General features: G+C 38.1%; 2 protein-coding genes across 2 annotated transcripts in view; both read left to right on the top strand.

Moving 5' to 3' along the window:
• Nucleotides 1-5,935, top strand: part of UFL1 (UFM1 specific ligase 1) — a 28,533-nt gene extending 22,598 nt beyond the window's left edge. The window contains exons 14-19 of the mRNA XM_059700899.1: nucleotides 480-646; nucleotides 730-860; nucleotides 1,766-1,846; nucleotides 2,173-2,258; nucleotides 3,421-3,601; nucleotides 4,227-5,935. Of these exons, the coding sequence (XP_059556882.1) occupies nucleotides 480-646; nucleotides 730-860; nucleotides 1,766-1,846; nucleotides 2,173-2,258; nucleotides 3,421-3,601; nucleotides 4,227-4,445 (865 nt within the window). The 3' untranslated portion in view covers nucleotides 4,446-5,935. The remainder of the gene's footprint in view (nucleotides 1-479; nucleotides 647-729; nucleotides 861-1,765; nucleotides 1,847-2,172; nucleotides 2,259-3,420; nucleotides 3,602-4,226) is intronic.
• A 125-nt stretch (nucleotides 5,936-6,060) lies between these two features.
• Nucleotides 6,061-22,312, top strand: part of FHL5 (four and a half LIM domains 5) — a 35,748-nt gene continuing 19,496 nt past the window's right edge. Inside the window, exons 1-2 of the mRNA XM_059700900.1 lie at nucleotides 6,061-7,634; nucleotides 8,178-8,199. The gene's annotated coding sequence lies outside the window, so the exon portion shown is untranslated. The remainder of the gene's footprint in view (nucleotides 7,635-8,177; nucleotides 8,200-22,312) is intronic.

Raw genomic sequence — 22,312 nt, 5'->3', positions numbered from 1 at the left:
TTTTTTTGTTCATGAATTTATTACATAATCATATATTTATATGTAAAAAACTGGAGTACTTACTAATTATTTCCCATTCTTTAAATAATCTTTTCTGAATCGAACATTGAAAGTTTTTTTTAATACACTAATAAATTGGAGAATTTAAGGTATTATCCCTGAGGATGGGGAACAGATTTAGAGTCTACTATTCTCCAAATTAAATTTGAAAAAGCTGCTCTGAATTTAATTTGAATTGAAGCTTTTGTTGTTCTTAACACAATAACTTTGAGTATTTAAAAATTGAGAAAAATAAACCATTTAAGTTATAATTTGTGGGATGGAGGACAGATTCTTATGAAGTATTCTCCAAATTAATCTTATTTGTTTAAAAAAATAGAGATGTTTTCATAAACCTTATTTCCTTAGAATCAAAAATTTGTATCTATGTAAACCCAGTACATTTTAAGTAACTGAATATATTTATCTTAAATTCACAGACCTCTTAATAAAATTTACCTTGAGGTGGTACGTTCAGTATTCATGTCTTCAACAACTTCTGCCTCTGGAACTGGCAGAAAGCGCACAATCAAGGACTTGCAAGAAGAGGTTTCAAACCTATACAATAATATTCGATTATTTGAAAAGGGGATGAAGTTCTTTACAGGTATACTTAATGCTATTTTTTATTCATTGATTCTCATAATTTTTCTTGTACATTCATTTTAATAAAACACCTTTATTTTTCAGATGATACCCAAACTGCCCTTACCAAGCACTTGCTAAAGACAGTCTGTACTGATGTCACTAATCTCATTTTCAACTTCTTAGCTTCGGATTTAATGATGGCAGTTGACGATCCTGCAGCCATTACAAGTGAAGTATGTTAGTGATTTTCTTGCCACTCTTTTTTTTTAAATATATTTTTTAAAAATATATTTTATTGATTTTAGAGAGGAAAGGAGAGGGAGAAAGAGATAGAAACATCAATGGTAGGAGAGAATCATTGATTGGCTGCCTCCTGCACGCCCCCTACTGGGGATCAAGCCCGCGACCCAGGCATGTGCCCTTGGCCGAAATCGAACCTGGGACCTTTCAGTCCGCAGGCTGACACTCTATCCTTTGAGCCAAACCAGCTAGGGCTTTCTTGCCACTCTTGATGTGTTTTGTTTTGCAATCTGAGCATATTTTATTTTCTCATATCTGAAATAGTTTAAAAAGATAATAAAATACAGGAAAAATTTTTAGAAAAAATATTGATGAGGTTTTTAGGTCAAGTTCAGTACAGTGTATATACAGTTCAGGACTGGCAATATAACCAGTCTATTAAAAGTAATGCTGCTGAATTGCTTGGGAACCAGTGGTTTTATTTTTTCCTAGTTATTGTTATGTCACATCCCTTTTTCCTGCTGAGTTACAAGTTTCTTAATAATGTTCATATTAGATTCCATAACTTTGCAATCATTTTCATTTAGGGACACCACTTATTTCAATATTTACGCTAATTCTGAAGAGAGTATCTTTCTCTCCTTTCTCTTATACTGCTTGGCAGATGGGAGGAGTAAGGCTGTAGCTATTCTCTTTGGCTGACACTATTGGCTAGCTCTCTGATTTGAGAATGTTTTTAGCATATTATTATCCCTCGTTTGAGCTAAAAAATTCGAGAACAAAGATCAATTCCTTTCAACATTCTGTATAGTAATAAATGTACTTTTTTTTCTTTTTGTTTGATCTTATATCTACCACCTTTCAAAAACACAATGCCGAAATAATTTTCCCCCCATAGGTAAGAAAAAAAATTTTGAGTAAATTATCAGAAGAAACTAAATTAGTCCTCACAAAACTCCATAGCTCCTTGAATGAAAAGGTAAGTAAAGTTTGATTCTATTTAGATATATATTGGAGCTAGCATTTGTGATCTTTGAGTAGATTTTTATAAAAAATAATGTTGAATTAAGTCTGAAACTAGTATTCTGCATTCAGATACCTTTTTGGGAGGTGAAGGGCAAGACCAAGCTAGGGGCGATTTACCCTCTTTACAGTGCTAAATCACAATTTCACATTGAATGACAAAATAACCTTTATTAAAAATTGTATTTAGGGTGTAAAATTATAAAACAGCATTAAATGGCTGTATTTTCTTTAGGCAACTTTGTATTATAAAGTTAATTGTGGTATTTAACACCCTTTCAGAGCATAGAAGACTTTCTTTCTTGTCTGGATTCTGCAGCAGAAACTTGTGATATTATGGTGAAAAGGGGAGACAAAAAAAGGGAAAGGTAACACTGAATTAATCTATCTTATTAATAAACTAGAGGCCTGGTGCACAAATTAGTGCACAGGTGGGGTCCCTCTGGGTGGCCTGTGGGGATCAGGCTGAAATCTGCAGTCCAATGCCACCTGCAGCTCCTACCTGCTGCTCCCGCTTATCCAGGCCCCACTGCGCCTGCTGTGGGCTCGTGCCTAATCAGCCCCAATCAGGAGAGGCTCACACCGCGCAGCAGCACTCACCAGCCATGAGCCCTGCATCTGACGCCCTCCCGAGGGGAGTGACCTGCGGGATCAGGCCAAAACTGGCTCTCTGACATCCCCCAAGGGGTCCCAGATTGCAAGAGGGTGCAGGCCAGGCCAAGGGACCCTGCTCATGCACAGTCGGGGCCAGGGAGGGGCCACAGGAGGGCTCCAGAGCGTGTCCAGCCCCATCTCACCCAGTCTCAATCGGCCAGACCCCAGCAGCAAGCTAACCTATCGGTTGGAGCGTCTGCCCCCTGGTGGTCAGTGAACATCATAGCCACTGGTCGACCGGTCTACCATCTGCCCCCTGGTGGTCATTGCATGTCATATGGAGTGGTTGAGTGGCCTTAGCATATCATTAGCATATTATGCTTTGATTGGTTGAACCGTTGACCAGTCACCAAATGACCGGACACTTAGCATATTAGGCTTTTATTATATAGGATTCTTAGATGGGTTATATCTGAAATTGGAATTTGACTATCTGAATCTTGCATTGAGAACTGTTGTGTCTAAATTGTTGTATACCTTGAAGCATTTTGGTCTTAATAAAATTCAGTTTTCCTCCCTGACTCATCTTGATAAGGTAGCAGAATTGTCCAATCCCATAGTTGATCAAGCCTGGCAACTTTTTATTAGCTTTGTGACTTTCTTTACAGGAAACCTGTTTAAATCAGTGCTCTTCTGTTTGATCCCCTACAACTTAAAAGGCATACTTTGAATATCCCTGCTATATTGTTTTTTCTCTATCTTTTTCTAGCACATTAGTTTATTCATGCCTTTTAGAATTATGAGTATCTGAAACATATTTAAAAGGTCCCTTAAAATATTTATATAACTAGATAATTAAATTAGAGAAGTTAAAAATGAATACAGAAGGGAAGAACTGAAATTGGTGAGAATTTGTGTGTTTTTATTTTTGTTTAGGCAGATTCTGTTCCAGCATCGACAAGCACTGGCTGAACAGCTAAAAGTCACAGAAGACCCTGCTCTTATCCTGCACCTCACATCAGTCCTGTTGTTTCAGTCCTCAACCCACAGCATGCTCCATGCACCTGGAAGATGTGTCCCCCAGATCATCGCTCTTCTTAAGAGTAAAATTCCAGAGGTATTACATTTTCAATGCACTTGGAACTGTTAAAGCTTTTAGGTTGCAAATGTTTTTAATGGATAGATGTGAATCATTGTGAACACCAAGATATATAACATCATCTTCCTGTTTCCACAAATGCAAACAATGAATTAGGAGATTGATTTTAAGGATACTCTTTTAGGATCCTATCTGATCCATGGTAAAGAATATTCTAACTTTGGAAATTAAGCTTTTGGAAAAGACATAATAATGTTCAGTCTTTCATTTCAGCTTATTCAGGTTTAACCTGCCCTTCAAGGGCCCCTTAAAATTCTTCATAAATTCTGCATAAATTCTTCTGAGAAACTCCTCAACTAAAAGTAATTTTGGCTTCTTTGAACTTCCATATCACTTTGACTATATCTTTGGTGATAGAAACAAGCCAAATCAACTATTAAAATAACCCTCATTCATGTTTTCTGTCTCCTAAAATGTAAACTCCTTGAGAGCAAGGACCTTGATACATTCAGTTTTCTATTTACATGGCCAGGGACTTGTAAAGATGAAGACCTTCAGTGTGTATTGGTTGAACAAATCCTACTTTGTTCCACAAAAATTAAATCATGTTTGTTAACTTTTCTTCTCCTTTCTCTTTTCACAGGACCAGCATACACTTTTGGTAAAGTATCAAGGATTGGTTGTAAAGCATTTAGTTCATCAAAATAAGAAGACTGGGCAGGAAGAGGATCCCTTGAGTAATGAATTAGACAGTGAAGAAGAAGATAGCACCAGTACTACTCGGAAAGAACTTCAAGAACTTTCTTCATCCATTAAAGACCTTGTTCTCAAATCCAGGAAATCATCTATGACAGAAGAGTAATGAACTTAATTTACTTTTGCCATGTAGTAAACGTTTTTCCCCAAAGTTACTGCTGAGTTATAAATAATGTTTATTTCACAATCTCCAATCTCCCATTAGCCCACAATTTAGTTAAAACAGTACTGTTGTATTCATTGTAAATTTTATAAAAATGTGAATTTTTGTAAATTGAGTTCTCCATGGAAGATTTCTTTAGACATTATAACTCTAAAAATTATACATTTATTTTCTTTCCGTGTACTGAATGAAGAATAAATTTTCTGATGTCTTTCATTTCTAGGAAAGGGCTCATTGTTGTGTTATATTTCTAGTGACATATTTTTACATTTTAGGCAAAAATTTAAAATGTGGTCATGTTTTTTTAAAAAGAAAAATATCCCTCTGCTGTCAAAAATGAAAATTGTGTATTTTATTTTAAAGTCAATATAAAATCCTTCAAAAATAACAGAAATTTGCAAAATACTTTTTTATTGCTGAGCCCTTGCTCTTATTTCTGGCAGATAGAGGTTCTTCCATCTTCCCACAGGAGTGAACTGTTATGCGGTTGGAATCTTTAGGGATGCTTTTACAGCGGAAGAACATCTAAGTGACCCATGTGTTCCTGTGTTCTATTCTAAAACAAGACGCTAACAAAAGAAAGAATAAAATTTGCTGCTAATAGGTATGTCATAAGTTACCAATGGAATAACTAAAAGTGTTATGCAAATATTTTTTCCATTTGGCATTAATCCATTTTGCATTTCTAAGTGTCATTTCTTTAATCAGTAGTCACTCTAGCAACTAATGCTTTGTTGTGGAGAGATTTCTAAGTGTATTTACATCATTGCAAGCTTTTTAAAAAATAAAAATAAAAACCCTTATAAAGAACTAGGTATTCTTGTTTTTCTAAAGATTATTAGTAGTTAAAACTAATTAAATTAATCAAGCTAATTAAAACTAAAATAGTTCCTTGGAGTAATCATTTCAATCTAAGCAACAATTCGTTACATATCAAAAGGAATTTATTTTGAATATAATAGTAAATTAAATCTCAAATATTAAAAAATACTGTTGTATATCATTCCTTGTGTGGCATTTAAAACTCTATGTTTTAAAATGTTTGAATACAAAGATCAGTCTGCCTACCTCTACTCTAATTCTAGACAAAGTGTTAGTAATGGAGTAAAAGGAATTATATATTTACAGACTATTATTAAAGTTGATAGGAATGTAATGTAAATTTTAAAATGTTTTTCCATTGGCATTTTTTTATTAATGTATTTTCAGAAAAATGAAAATCCTCTCACCACCAACTCCAGTTAGTTTTATGTGCTTATTCGGCTTTCAAAATATTGAACACCCAACATAATTTTTTATTCAGTCTTTGCTTAAGAACTTTATCATTTATGTTTCAGCAGATACCAAAGTAATCTTTGTTTTTGTCAAACTAGAGAATAGTTTGTGAAAATAAAATACCTTAATTTTTGAAAATAAAAGATAAAATGAAGCAATATTTATTTTGTTGGCATTAAATATTTTTCATTTTTCAAAATAGTTCTTATTTTTTCATAGTAAATAAGAACAGCTTTGTTTTTGTAAATAAATTATATGGCTGACTTTTTAATGTAAAAATCTAATTTGTTAATAAAATTAAATTGTTAAATGTTTACTATGATCTTCATGGGAATTTAAGAATCTTATTTAAAATAAAGTTGCCTGTTGTTTCTATTAAATATGGTATTTTGAAGCTTTTAATATTTTCAGTATTACTAGTTTAATTAATGCATATATTATTGTACATTTTTAACTATTATTCTGAACATTTTAAAAATAGTTTATTTCTCTTATATAAAAATAGTTTCATAGTCCTCAGTGTCCTTCATTCCTTGAAACTGCCATTCATGAACCATTTTACCTTAGTAAGCCTTTTCATTGAGCTAGATTTCAGCATCAGACTAACAAGTGGAGAGAAAATGAAGGGGTTTATCTGGGACTGAGTTTGAGATGCCTGGGAATCTCTAAACAAAGATGTCCAATAGATAACAGGATATAGGCCTAGAATCTTTGAGAGGTAACAGTTGAGAACAGAGAGTAATAACAGTTTGGGAGTCATAATACATAATTGTTTGTTGTTGTCACAACCCATGGAGGGTGTACAAAGAAGCATTCTGAACTGAGGTTGAAGTTCTGGGCAATGATGAGGTGAATAAAGGGGGAAGAGCCTGAGTATCTAAGAGCTAGGAGAAAATAAAAAAATATATAACTTAGTAAACCAAAGGAAGAGAATTTCAAAAAGAAATAAACATAGCCAGAGATGAGAAATTTCTGGCAAGATGGAAAAACAGTGCTCTTTGGGGTGTTAATATCATTTATGAGCTGAATGAAGCATTTTTTTGTGAAGTGGTTCAATTGGAAGATAGATTGCAATAGCTTGAGGAGCAACAGGAAGATCAGAAGTTGAATCAATGAATGTACCCTCTCAGAAAGCATAGTATAAACAAAGAGAGTAATGGCCCCATAAGTAGATGGGGACTTAGGCATTTTTTATATCCCAGACTCCACTTCCTCATTTATGAAAGGAGAAAAATAATGCCTGGTTAGTAGTATGAGGATTAAAATCTGTTACTAATTGAATGCTCTTGTGTCCTTTCCCTAGCTCAAGTTTTTTTTAATTTTTTTTTTTTTTGTACATACCTGAGTTTGACCTCAGGAAAATTAACATCATTCCTTTAGCACTTAGAACAAGGACAGTTTAAGTTTGGTCTGGGAATAAATGTAATTAAGGCAGAATATTTCTTACCCCACCTTGCAAACCAAAGAAATGGCCTCCAATGGAGATTCTAGGAGCAAATGCCACTTGTTTTGTGAGTCAGTTTGACCCACTAAGAATTCCTGTTATGTATTACTTCAATATTCAAACATTTCTTTAAATTCAGTTCTTGAAATTTCTTGCCACTTTTCGTGTTTTGAATTGAAGATTTCAAAAAGCCAAATGAGCCTGTGCTTAAATGGACATGACATAACAATCGCTGCCAGCTCATAGGGACATAGGCAGAAACAGGGAAAGCTCAGTCCACGCTGCAGGTGCAGGAAGCAGGTAACAACCTTGAGTTACTCTATCAAATTCAAGGCTTGGAGTTCCCAGATTTCCCAAGCAGACAGTGATAGAGGCCACAACGAAAGGCTCATCTCAAGTTACCAACTCTTCAGGTAAGAACAAGAAAGCTCTGTGGTTCAGCCATTTCTGATGTAAAACAAGGGTTCTGTTAGTCACCAGAAAATAGAACCAACAAAACAGATTTATCAAAGAAACAGAAAATACATTATCCTTTTAGAAATTTTAAAAATGTGAATGTGCCCTTAATTTAGCCTAGGCAGTGAGAATTTCTTGAGGGTGTAAGTGTGGTTTGTAATTTAAACTTGTTGGAGCTTATTCAGATCCTACTTCACATACGAATCCAGGTTTGCCCTTTAAGGATGTCCTGCACAGAACTTGTTACTCGTAATTTTAAGTAAAAATTGACAAGGATTGCTTTTGCAGCCCAGTAGGAGTCAGCTATGTGCACGTCACCAGACTTGGAGGAAACCCATTTAACCCTCCTATTTTCTTCTACAAAGTTGAAAAAGCTGCAGTTGGGAGGGACACTCAGATAGCTCTGGTGGCTCGTTCTGTTCCTTTTGGAGTTCACCTATGAATGCGCTGGAAGAAAAACAGTCATCTTATTGTCTCCTTTCATACTGTTTAAATTACAGGAAGAAGCAGCTTTAAGAGAAAGTAAGTTTTGTTTTCTTTCCCTTAATGTTTCCTACATGTTTTTTATGTGGTGTTTTGGTTTCTTAAGTACAAGAAATTCCTATAAACTTTCTAGTAACTGCATAAGAGAAAACTTATACTTGGCAGATAAGTATAGATCTTGAAGTTTCTTAGAAACTTTTTAAAAGCCATTTGAGCCAACAGTTATCAAACTTTATATGCTGAGCTGTTCAGATTTCTCATTTTGATGATATGCATGTGGAAGCAACATAGTGTCCAGCTAACTCTTTGGAGCTGCCTCCTGAGTTCTGAAAATAGTCTTTATTCACGAGGCATAGTTTCATTGTCATAGAGGGGTGGCGGTTTCATTTGACTTCATTTATTTGAATGACTAATTTTATCACTGAGGTTTATGGTGGATTTATATGTCCAGAGCACACTTTGAAGTCCTTTACATATTTTAAGTGCGATTCCTATTTTCAAGAAAAATCTGCCTACTTTCCAGTAACAGGCATAGAGACAATTCCTAATTTTAGGTGTTCTAAGATTAAATTAAAATGTCTGTGTGTCTAGCCCACACATATATAATATGCTTCATGTATCTAAAGCATTGCTTCTTGAAACTGAGATAGCGTTACTTAAGCAAAAGCATGTATCCCATGTTTATGCTTCCTCCACTATTTTAGTCAGACCCTCTTTCATGTCTGTCATCCATTTGAAAACCAAATGCAGCTTCTCAGTTGTCAATTTGGGTTTCAGGATTGTGAAAACTAAAAGAAAAAAAAAGTCATTAACAAAATGCATAATTCTCATAAGTAAAATGTGTAAAAAAACCCTTAAGTCATTTTAGCCTTCATTTCACATCCATAATATGGCATTCTAGCATTTTTATTAGCAAAGTATATGGATTAAAATACCACACAAATATTGCAAACATATGTCATACAAGAGAGTTCTTAACATATTTATTATGATTTATGCCTAAATCCAGAATCCAAATTGCTTGATGGAAAAGGTAAACGCTGATGTCTGTTTTCTACACTTGCTCTATTTATTCCCACATGTTATCATTAGTTGCCAATTCTGGGGCCGTTCTACCTAAACAAGAGCAGAGACTTGTGCTTTAATGTAACATCACCTCACTGACAAGTTTTCTTCTTATTTTTATTATACTTGCCAACAACATTTTGAGTAAAGCTGGATTAATTTGGGTTCCTTAGACAAGCCCAATAATTTTCTACTATATAATATTGAAAATAAATGGTTTTCTAGAATATGTTAGAGAAACCTTGATTTGTTTTCAATCTAGGAAACATGATCTCTTTAAAATTGAAAACCAAATACTTGGGTTCACATGGGAAGCTCTGAGTCAGGTGTCAGTTAAACAATCTTGCATTTCCATGTTCTTGTAAATTGTCTTTTTCCTGTCTGATTATCATCATTTTTCTGTACCTTTTGGTACCCTGAGAGGGCTGGAGGAGGGGAAGAGGGGAAAGGGAAGAAACCTCTTCCTGCCATAATATCTTGAATCCCTCCAAAATGATCAGCTTGAGCATTTTATCTACCCCCACATCTTTGGGATTATAGGTCTCAATAGGATCAATGGACCCTCTTCTCAGAAAAGTCCATTGCAAATAGATATTTCAGTGGCATTTCTGGCATTGAGAGACTCCTGAAATCTGTCCTTGAGTATTCTCTGCCATCCTTATCATGAACCACTATTCTCCATGAAGCCATACAACTCAGCTTCAAACATTCTGGGGCAGGGGGTTCACCAACTTGCCAAAAGGCCTGGGGAGGGAGTATATGCCTAAGCTGTTTCTCTAAACTTTCCTCACCTGAGGACAGGTAAGGTTTAGGCAAGAATTATAGCTGAAGATGAAGTTCAAAGGTTAACTTTCAAAGCAGGTCCTGATCTAAATCATGGTTACCCTTGTTCTGGGCATGTCATGGGAAGAACAGTGGAAAATTCAAGTAGCAAAACAAGGCTTAGAATGTAAGGTGAGAGTGTTAAGCCTCTAAAGACCCCAGAATGTGGAAAGGATGACTGCAGCAGATCTCCCTGTTTCTCTGGCCATCCTCCTGAATCCCTGTGCCCACCTAATAGTGGTTTGGAAGACAGAAGGGAAGATCTAAACAAATGCCCATTATCTTATACCCTCCACTTCAGGGATCACAGTCTCTCATTTTTCCTTCTGTATTATCTCCTTCCATCAGCATTTAACTGTGTTCAAAATTTCCTATCTTGAAAAGCATCTCCATTATTGAGCTCCAGTGACCCTCATTCCTCAGCCTCACGGATGAATCTCTTGAAGAACCTCCCCTTCCTCAGCCTACACGTCTCAATCTACTGCACTCTGGCTTTAGTCCTCATCAGTTTCCCTCCGCGCTCATTGAGGTCATCAATTACTAGTGCATTGCTAAGTCCTGCAGCCATTTCTCATTCTCTATCGACTTGGTGTCTCAAAAGCATTTTACCCTATTCTCTACTTTCCCCATCTGGAAACACACTTTACCCAGGATTCCCATGATAACAAACTCCCAGGTTTCCTCCACCTTGGACCACTATTCTCAGTCTGTTTTGCAGAGTCCCCTTCCTCCCTACTTTCTAGACTCCCTTTCTCTTTCTTGGCAATTGGATTGCTTCACTTATCATCCATTCCATATGCTTATGAATCCAAAAGTTTTATCTCTGTCTTTTCTGAGCTACAGATCTAACTCTGCTGAGTACAGGACTGCTCAGAGCAGGTTTGGACACCAGTGAATATAATGAGGAAGGGGGCGGGGAGGGGGAATATCAGAGACAAACCAGGTAAATGTTTTTATTGATTTCAGAGAGGAAGGGAGCGGGAGAGAGAGATAGAAACATCAATGATGAGAGAGAATCATTGATCAGCTACCTCTTGCATGTCTAACATTGGGTATTGGCCCCACACTGGGGATCGAGCCCATAACCCAGGCATATGCCCTTACTGGGAATTGAACCGTGACCTTCTTCTGATTTATAGGTAGACACTCAACCCAGCTACCCTGGCTGGGCCAGTTAAAATTTTTGACATGGAATTTGCCATAGGACCCCTTCCAAAATGCCCAAGTAACTTATATGGTTTCTCTGCCCCATCTCTTTAGCTCCCAGCTGAACAGCTCTACTTGGCTGTCCCTCAGTCTTTTCAAATGTTACCATTTTTTAAATATAAAAGTAATTTCATTATTTCCTTCTCCTATTCCCCACCCTACTTCTTTCAAGTATATTCTTGTATAGTAAATGGCACCACGATGCAACCAGAAACTTGTGGTGAACTAACTCTTCTCCCTCAATCATATATCCAAAGAATCTCTTAAGTTCTGCGAGGGACCCTTGTACATTCACCTACTTTTTTCCTTTGTCACTGCCACCGCCCTCTTTCAGGCTGCCATCTCCCTTTACTTGTCTAAGAGTAGCTTTTCACTGGCCTCCCCGCATCCAGAATTGCCCTCTTCTGCATTCCGCATATTGAAGCCAGAGTGATTGACCTAAAACAACTGGTCTAAAAACACTTGATTTTGCCAACCTCTTACTTCAAACCTTTCCCTGACTCTCTACAGGCCTTCCAATAATAACCAGATTCCTTCTCCAGGTTAAGGAGAAGTAGCACAGTGAATTATATAGCCCATCTCTTCTACCTTGAAGGTGCTCAGGAACCAGCTCTGGGTCTTTGTAAAAATGCAGGTTCTGTAGATCTGGGTAGTGTTGGCGCCTGTGTTTTTACATTTGTAATAAGCTCCCAGATGATGCTGATAATACTGCACATGGACCATGCTTTTTATGGAAAATTGGCTGAAGCTCAGATCTCAGTTGTGTTACTCACTAAGCCTGGGAACTTAGAAAGGTCACTAGCCTCTGTGTCTAGTTTTCCTTGTATATTAAGTGATCATAATGGTGTACCTTCTTAGGTTTGTTTTGAAAAATAAACATGTGATATTAAAATTACTTGCAACAGAGTGTTACCAGTAAGTGCTAGTTATTATTACTAGTTAAGATCTTGAGTAATTTAGCCTCTACACCCTTTTCCAAGCCACACACACACACACAGTCTATGAATTAATAGAAATAAATGCATTCCATTATCAAAAATTCACCTGGGAAACTGATACATGAAATCCAAAAATCTTATAAACTATAACCTAAAAAAAAAAAAGATAACAAGATAAATTCCCCAAAGCATTTAAAACAAGAATTAATGGTTATTCTGATCAACGTAATGAGAAAATATATTGTTTTATTTGTTTTATTAGCCAAGAGCTTAGAAATGATGCTATTCATTCCTTCATTTTATTTTTGTTAAGTTTTAAACTACAGAGCTAGCACAATCAGAGAATCATTTAACATCCTGGTTATCCATACCAATAAAAGGGTAATATGCTCATTAGACCAAGTTGACTAGACATCTTCCAGACGTCTGATTTCCTTCTGGACAGTTAGGGGGCAACCAGGCTGGCAGCGGGGCACTTAGGGGGCAACCAGGCCAGCAGGTGGGCAGTTAGGGGGCAATCAGGCTGTCAAGCAGAGGGGTTAGGGGCGATCAGGCAGGCAGGCCAGCGGTTAGGAGCCAGCAGTCCTGGATTGCGAGAGGGATGTCCAACTGCTGGCAGGATGGGGCCTAAACCAGCAGTTGAACATCCCCCAAGGGGTCCCAGATTGCAGAGGGTGCAGGCTGGGCTAAAGGGCCTCCCCTCCCCCCCCCCCTGCCGCCATGTACGAATTTCATGCACCAGGCCTCTATCTATATATATATATCAGTCTCTCTTTCTTCTCCCTTCCCCCCACTTATACAGTACAACTGACTAAAGAATAAAACCACCTTTATTGGAACAGGTGTTTTGAAAGTTCCAATTAGTCATGTGCCCCCTTCTTTCAGAGTTCTAAGACAATTGCAAAATAGACACAGGTGTCATATCTGGATCAATTTGTCATCAATTGTATTATTGTTAAAGCTAAATTGGAAAACAAAGCCTTTTCTAAAGACTGTACCACCCAGCCTGATCCCAGGTGTGTGTGTGAGGGGGGTGGGGGTGTGGGGGGTAGAACAACTTGGACCCTTGCAGCACTCCTTCCAGGGTGGGCAGCTGCAGGGGGCACCCTCCAGGTAGGGGAGCAGAGTTTTGGCCCCTGCGCTAGCATTTCCACTGAAGTGAGGGGGAGTAACACTTTGCCCAGTTACTTATTACTCTTCAGTGGAGTAGAATCAGTGAGCCCAAGGGAGGGACATTGTATCTCCAATGCTTTCAAAAGAGAGAATTTTTTTTAATGACAAGTATAGAAATCTGGGGGAAATGAGAGGTTCTCTCATATAATTATTTTAAGTATTCATCTTTTAAAACTTTTTAATTACTTTTTCAATTACAGTTTACATTCAACATTATTTTGTATTAGTTTTGGTGTACAGCATAGTGGTTAGGCAATCACACAGTTTACAAAGTGTTTACCCTGTTTACCCTGCTATTTCATATAATTTTTAATTAAAAAATTCCTGGTTTCTTATACATTTATTAGAGGCCCGTTGCACAAAGGGATTCATGCAATAGGCCTTCCTTCCCCTGGATGCCGGCACCGGTTTTCCTCTGGCACCCAGGACCCAGGCCTTTGCTCCAGCCGCAGTGGAGAAGCCAAGCCTCGAGGCTTCTCCACTCCAACCGCAGCAGAAAAGCCAAGCCTCTTCAGTTTTCTGTCATCTTCAGTCTTCGGTCTTCACTTGGGCTGCAGCCTTCAGTCTTCGCTCCGAGCCTGCATACACAAATTGACTGCCATCTTTGTTGGGTTAATTTGCATACTCATCCTGATTGGCTGGTGGGTGTAGCAGAGTGACACCAATTTGCATGTTTCTCTTTTATTAGTGTAGATCAGTGGTCCTAATACCACGACCCTTTAATACAGTTCCTCATGTTGTGGTGACCCCAATTTTATTGTTACAAATTGAACATAATTAAAGGATAGTGATTAATCACAAAAACAATATGTAATTATATATGTGTTTTCTGATGGTCTTAGGCGACCCCTGTGAAAGGGTCATTCGACCCCCAAAGGGGTCACGACCCACAGGTTGAGAACCACTAGTGTAGATCATCAATATAAATTGTTGAAATGCCAAGTAGGAGAGATTTTATTTGACAGCGTACATCACAGATCTACTTTTACAGTGTGCCCTTCAGTTGGCCGAGAAGAAAACACAGTGAACTAAATATATTCATAGCAATGTGTAGCTGAGTTTTTAAGGCTCTGACAGGTAAAAGTATTATGTTTCATATGTGGCCTTTCTATTATCCATGTACGTGACGCTGACTTCCAGGTGTGACCCCTCCAACCCCACCAGCAGTGCTCTCTGCTGTGGCCCACCCACCTTGGCATGCTGTTTGACCACTTGCAGAGGTCTGTGGACTCCCCAGTGCTTAGGAGCCTCCCCCCACCTTCCTTAGAGACTTTTTTTCAAGTTATAGCTCCAGAGGAAGCTTTACCTGAAGTTTTCTAGAAATTTCCTAAAATTTCCAGAGCACCCTATACATGCGTTCAAGCATTTCCATATGTCCTCTCCCTTTCTTCCCTCACCCCCTTCCATCTACAATATTTGCTGAGTGCTCAGCATGTGCTAGTCATGCTCGAGACACCAGCAGCCTGGAGATAACAGCACCTGCCTGTGGAATTAGGGCAAATGGGCAGTATGTGTGCTCAAGTACCAAGGACCACAAGAATTTGCAGCCAGGGTCCTAATCTGGTGGAAGAGCAACTGAGTGAAGAAATTACTTGTGAGTCTCTCCCGTGCCGGCATGGAAGCTTCCCGTGGGGAGATAACTGGTCTCACCCACCAAGCTCCGTGGATGGCCCAAAGCTGGCATTTGAGAGCTCTTTGTGAAACCCACAGAACCACAGTCCACTGTGTTCAGAGAGCTAGCTGCTTATGCTGTTGAGTTTAAAAGTAAAAAGGCCGATGACAGATTGTGAAAGCTAAAGAGCTGGAGCATGTGCGTCACAAAAAGCAGTGTGATGCAAAGGCTGGGTTGGCCTCTATTTATAAAATGGAAAGGAAGTGACTGTTTGGCTCTAAACCTTTAATATCCCATCACCAGACATCTGACCTTTTCCTTCCTGCATTCACTCAGTATTCACTTGTGCCAGGCTCTGTTTTATGTGCCAGGGACACCGCCCTGAACAAGGCCGGGAAGGTCTCTGCTCCTGTGTGTGTGACATGTTCCTATGCCTTAAAAATCCACACACGAAGTGATGCTTAGGGTGAAAATTTAAAAAAACACACACACACTAAAATGTATTTGTCGGCGCACACTGTGAACATTTGGTTTCCAAGAGAACAACAAACAGATTGTCCCGTTTCCTTTACGCGCCAAGCTAGCATAAACAACTCGAGATCAACACATTGTGTTTCCCAATGAAACACAACTATAGAAACACAACTTCTGAGTGAAAGCTGCGAGTACTCAACAATCACTTTCCTTTGACAGATGCTAAGAACCAACTTTGAATCTCAGACTAGAAACTGATAAAAATTAAATTAAAGCTGTTTTTAAATACCACCTTGGGACGCTTTAAATGGCCACTCTCTCCATCACAACAAATGTGAACTACATACACCCATAGCAATGCATAGCTGAGTTTTAAAGCTCTAACATGTAAAATCATTATGTTTCATATGTGGCTTTTATTCACAGGAAACTAAGAATAACTATAATAAATAAAATCCTATAGAAATCGAGTGGCCTTGGATGTTGCAGGGGCTATGTACTTGCTTTTCGGGATAATTGGTTCATTTTTTACAGCTGCTGGCAGCCCAGCTTCAGGCATGGAAGGAATCTCTCTGTTCATGCATGTGAGGCTGTTACCTGGTCAGCAATTAAAACCTGGAGTGCCAGATAGCAACAAGGAGAGGGTTTCTACTTTTCCTTTCTTTCTTTCTTTCTTTCTTTCTTTCTTTCTTTCTTTCTTTCTTTCTTTCTTTCTTTCTTTCTTTCTTTCTTTCTTTCTTTCTTTCTTTCTTTCTTTCTTTCTTTCTTTCCTTTCTTTCTTTCTTTCTTTCTTTCTTTCTTCTCTCTCTCTCTCTCTCTCTCTCTCTCTCTCTCTCTCTCTCTCTCTCTCTCTCTTTCTTTTTGAAAAATCACAGCAGGAACCTAAGTTTCCCATACAAGTCATCCCATACAAGTTTTTTGCCCATTTATATATGAAAACAACATCAAGAAAAGGCCCCTGTTAGGAGCCTGGAAATCTGAATTCGGGGTGAAGCTTTTTCACTAACCACTTTATCAGGTTGAAAGAAAAGCAACAACCCAATTTGCCCTTCAGTTTTCCTCACTTCTTAGATAATTTCAAAAGTCCCTCTCAGCTCCTACATTTAGTGATTCTGTGAGAGTGGGCCTACATCAGAAGCATGTTTTATTTTTTAAAATATATTTTTATTGATTTCAAAGAGAAAGGGAGAGAGAGATAGAAACATCAATAATGAGAGAGAATCATTGACCAGCTGCCTCCTGCATGCCCATGCTAGGGATTGAGCTTGCAACCCGGGGACGTGCCCCAGCTGGAAATTGAACCATGACCTCCTGGTTCATAGGTTGCTGCTCAACCACTGAGCCATTCCAGCCCAGCCGGGCAGAAGCGTCCTTAAATAGCAAAGGAAAACCATCCAAATGACAGCAGGACCAGGAGGCTTTATTTCTAAATAGCTTCCTGCATTCATAGGAGATTCCTTTTTCTGATTTTCCCTACAAGTCTCTTCTGTGCTTCCCCTTCTACCTCCTTTCTCTCATCTTCCTTATGTAATGGTTAAGATTTAATTTTTTAGTAACCTGTTACAGAAAAGACTGACTGTGCCACCAATATATTGAAGTGCAAAGGTCAGTTCTTTCTTTCTCCTTGAGAAAATGAGGTCACACAGAGCAAAGCTGAGAAACAAGTTATTCAAAATTATGGTGAATGTAAGATTCTTTCAATGAATCACCAAACTCGCATCCACTTTGGCCAATCTTAAAGAAAAGCTCACTTTTATTTAACATTCTGGTCCTAAATAGATCACCATTTACAAACTAGTCATCTAGTCTAAAAAGAGCTTGTCAGTTTCTTTTGATTAGCAATGTGGGTATTTTCTATTAAGTATTTACAAATTGTTATTTAGAAGATAGATTCCACTTTTCTGAATTTTTTAGGAAAGGAATATTAGCTGATTAATACCCTCTTGGGAATTTAGTTTCAATCTGTGTAAAATGAGGAGTTGACATTGATTAATCTCTTCTAATTCTTATGTGCTATGATCAAGAACAAGAGATTCAGGAGAAATAAATTTAGTCATTTGATTTGTGTTGATTTTGTTTAACTTAAAAAATAGGCCACTCTTTCATTTCGTGCAAAATTCAAAAGCTACATAGCCCCACTTCACACCCACATCCAAATGCACTCTGCTGGTAAACTTGCAAAGAGAAAGGGTACTTGTTATTATTTGACTTGGCCTTCCAGTTCAAGGAAAAGAAAGGATCTGGAGCATCCTCCCCAGAAATCAAGGAAGGAATGCTCGCCTGGAGCATTCTAAGTGGCTTCCAGTCACGTAGGGAATCACAACGATGCCTCCCAACAGGAAATCCCAAGACTGGAGGTGCTTCTGCTTCCTCTCCTGGTCTTGAGCCATCATCACTTTCAATGAAATATAAAACCTTTGAAAATTATCATCAGTTTTATTTGAGCCACTTTCAAGGTCACCCAGTAAGTGTTGGCCACTTTCAGGCTTCAATTGAAGTTCAGAAGTTAAGACACAAAGGTGGTTCTCAGTGAGCTTACCTTATGATTATAAGGAAAACAACAAATCCCCAAAACATTTATAATACATCAGAACACAACTTATAAACATGCCCTCAGATACCTTACAATGAAAAAAAACTTTTAAAGGTGAAATAGAACTTGGCAGACTCGCCTTCGTTCAGAATGCCCAGAAATGAGCTCTTCTTTCATTATTGTGTTTTATGAATTTGAAGATTATAAACCAACAGAATCTTAATACCCATTACTGTCAGAACACAGGAAGGTCCATATATTACATGGTTAGACTTGGCTTCGTCTCGTGGTTGACTGTGGAATCTTATTTATTGCTCTAAGTTGAATGCTTGAAAGGTCTTTCTAATGACTTTGTTTAACTGGAGTTGTTCATAGGCTAGTCATGGAATTAAAAAACTACTGGATAGATTCCATTAGGTAAAGAGTACATCTATCAGTTATATTGGTTACCTGCCAAATAAAGCACACTCTTCATTTTACTGGACAGTTGCTAATACAATCGATGTGTGTTCAGAATACAATTGATTTGTTTCTTATTTTTGAAAATGTGCTTGTTTAAGAGAAAGTTATAGAAAATAATTTTTGCTTGATTCTCCTGTATTATGAAGAGCATGCACTTTTAGTATTTCATGATTATGTAGGATTAAGATAAATCAACAATACCATGATGGTTAGAGCACAGCACCTCTAAATTCCCAGATCCATGGTTAACCTGACAGGCTCTCAAGCCACTGTTGGAAAATGTTTGTCATTCTCTTAAAGTAAATTAATTAAAGATTGAGTTTTCTAATCACTCCTTAGGGAAGAAAATTGGACAATAAAATATGGTGATTACAGTGATCAAGTTATAATCTCATATCACAGGATATTGAACTCAAAAATGGAAAAAAAAAGTTACAAAAGATATTGTCTTTCCTCTCTGATAAAGTGTACCTGCCTAGAATATTCTCCCAGACAGCATGTTTTTTTTCATGTTATCTTGTGCACTCAGATACCTGACCCTCGGGGGTTTTCGGCTGATTAGCATGGATTACAGATGTGGCCCTGGTTGCAGATTTAGTCCTTCCTCACTAGCCTTGGGTTTTCCAACGACTAAATCAGCTTGAGTTTGCTATTAGACACCAGGAAAAGCAGGTTGAAACAGTGCCACACAGATGGATTTATGGAGCTCCCTCTCCACTGTTAAGAAAACTACTAAGGTTCAAATACTGATAGTAGTTAAGGAGCATGATGAATAAGGTGATCTTCAAATACAAAGGAAAACTAAAAACAAGCTACAAATTACACAATTACTACCCTTGAGAAATTCCATAGAGCACTTGGATTTTCCAAGAATCCAGAGTCAGGGGAAATAGTTTTTGTGTTTATATTAGATCTCCAGTGACCTCATAGACTCCATCTCTAGAAAATGGGGTTGATTTGGGGGATTCATATACAAGAAACACTTACCCTGCCCTTACCCTGAGATGAACCTATGCTAAATAGTTTTAGATAACTTTTCTCTTTTAGTTCAGTCCTTATATGTACCAAACCCTAGCACTAAATCAGCGCCTCAAACAAGACCTTGAGGCAATGTAGGAACTACATTTGCTCTTCCAGGACACCTTTTACAGAAATAAGAAGTTTTCAAGGATATAAGGGAAGATTCGACTTATACCTACTGAAATGATGGTGGTTCCTTTGGAATCAAATTATAGAGGCAAGCCGAAAAATGGATTTAAAAGCAGAAACTTGGGATCCGACTAGACTGAGAGCCGAGTAATCTAATTTTATCTTAAAAGGCAATACTCTTTTTGTCTTGTACATTTCCATACATCCCAGTGATGAAAAAAAACAGGATGGTATTAAACCTACATATATTTTAAGAGTCCTGCTTTTTAAAAATTTCATAAAGAATACAATGTTTGATAAAATACGGTTATACTTACACATTACCATGAGCCGTATCTATTTCAGTACTTGCTGCCAAAATTACATGGTTCTGAATGTAATCCCTCCAAGAAAATCATACAAAGCACTTTTTTCTTTGCTTAGCATCTACAGGACAAATTAACCACATGGAAAGCTCTAGTCAGCTGTTTCTGTTTCATGGGAGAATAATTCATCGGCTCTCAGGAGAATTCATATTTGACCTCTCCACACAAGACATTCAACTTCCAACAAACAGGGCTTATGAATGTGTCCCTAGAGATTAATACCAAACATTCCACCACAATTCCACAGTGCTTGTTTTAGGTTATTTTTGATTGATGGCCTGAAGTTATGGCTTTAGTTATTTTTAACATTGTTGAGTTTTTAAATATAATGTGTGGGTATGTGTTTTTGTTGGTTTTTTGGGTTGTTATTTTTTTGAGGGGGGAGTGGAGAATAGCCTCCTTTAAAATGAGAACTACAGTTCTAGTTGCACATGGCCCTCATCAAGGCCAGTACACCAACAGCCGACTTTTCCATTCGTGCATCTCATTTGATCCTAGAGTAGGATCATAAGCAGCTGATATTGTTCTCATTTCACAGTTAAGGAAAGTAAGGGCCATAAAGGTTAAACAGGTTCTATAATAGTGGCTTAGTTATATGCTAACTGGTGCTAAAGCGACCAGTGCAACAATCTACAACTCTGATTTCTATTCCAACACTCTTCTCATCTGTTATGTCTTGGGTTACAAGCAAACAACAGATACAGAAGTACACACAGGTATACTCAACTCCACCCTCAGAACCAGGAAAAGAAATGAAAGAAAATGTAATAAAAGTAAAACTTCTTTACTAGTTATTCTAACTCCTTGATATTTTCAAAATTTGTGAATTTTAAATGTTTATGCTATAGAACATATACCTATCCCATCTGGCCTAATTTATACAGACTTGAACAATTTATTTTTTCATATAATTTAACTCATCTACATTTTGTCAAATTCAGCAACCAAACAAAACTTCAGTCAAACAACACTTCAGTTAAGATCGTAGATCTCAGCAGACAAAGACCTTGCAATCTTGGTAAAGAAATGGTTTGTCTCAAAGTGTCATATGCACAGACCCAGAAGGGCTTGTATAGCCTCCAGCAGAGAACTGAAGTATGTGATCAAACAGTTGCAAAACTGTTAGTGAAAGCTTATTGGTGCCACTAGTTTCAAGTAAAACCCTTTAATAATGTCAACAGATTAAGCATCTACTTCTGCTGTTTCTTTGATATCCTCCTCAGCTGGCTTTCAAAGGCATTCTAGCTGTCTTCTTCAGCTGTTCTCACAGGGAAAGTAAAAGGATTCTCCTTGCCATGGACAAGCCCTTAGGGCCTTACCCTCTGTTCTCTAATCTTTATCCTCAGTCCTTTAACATATCTGCTACAGATAGAATAGATACAAATTAATTCACAGCTCAAGTAAACATATAGCATACAAATTCTTAACTCTCTTATACTTGAGCCTTTATCCTTCATTCTGTTGATTGAATCTTCTTTGTATGTGTTTCATTAGTAAAAGAGATGAAAGAAAAGTGTAGTAAAAGTAGAACTTCTTCACTAGTTATTATATTTACTAGAAGCCCGGTGCACAAAAATTTGTGCACTGGCGGGGGGGTGGGGGGATGTGTCTCTCAGCCCAACCTGTGCCCTCTCACAGTCTGGGACCCCTCGGGAGATAACCACCTGCTGGCATAGGCCTGCTCCCCTGGTGGCAGATGGCATGCCCGATCCCGCGGTGCCTGCCCCGTCTCCCCCGGTCACACACAGCAGGCCCGGATCCCGCGCTAGGGCAGGCAGCAGCTGGGGATCTCACTGCTGCCCGCCCCCCTCCCCACCCCGGGCCACACACAGCAATTCAATTAAGCCCAAAAATCATGCTTCCACCCACGGAGTGTGGTGCAGTGGGATCTGCCTGCAGTATGCAAATTTAATGGCCATCTTTGTTGGGTTAATTTGCATACTCTTCTGATTGGCTGATGAGTGTAGCGAAGGTACAGTCAATTAGCATCTTTGCATTTTATTAGTGTAGATTTGTTTCCTCATTCATAAAGCATGTTCTAAAGTCCTGCTTTGCTCAGACCTGAGACACAGAGATGAAATAAGCAACATCCTTACTCTCCAGGAGCTAACAAGTGAGGAAGACACACACAGGGCAAAGCAACTAATACAAAGCATGGTGCATGAGAAAATGGGCTTCTGTATGAACTACTGAGAACAGCTACTCTGTCCCGGGAGATATGAGAAAGTTACTGAGAGAAGGATTTTTAACTGGACTTTGATTAATGAGGAGTATCACAAGCTCAGTGGAGGACAAAGAGGAGGGCATTAGAAATCAAAGAAAAGTCACGTGTGAAGGCTCAAAGGCATAAAAG

The sequence above is a fragment of the Myotis daubentonii genome, chromosome 6, assembly GCF_963259705.1.
Source record: "Myotis daubentonii chromosome 6, mMyoDau2.1, whole genome shotgun sequence".
NCBI lineage: Eukaryota > Metazoa > Chordata > Mammalia > Chiroptera > Vespertilionidae > Myotis > Myotis daubentonii.
This window is presented reverse-complemented; position numbering and strand designations above follow the sequence as displayed.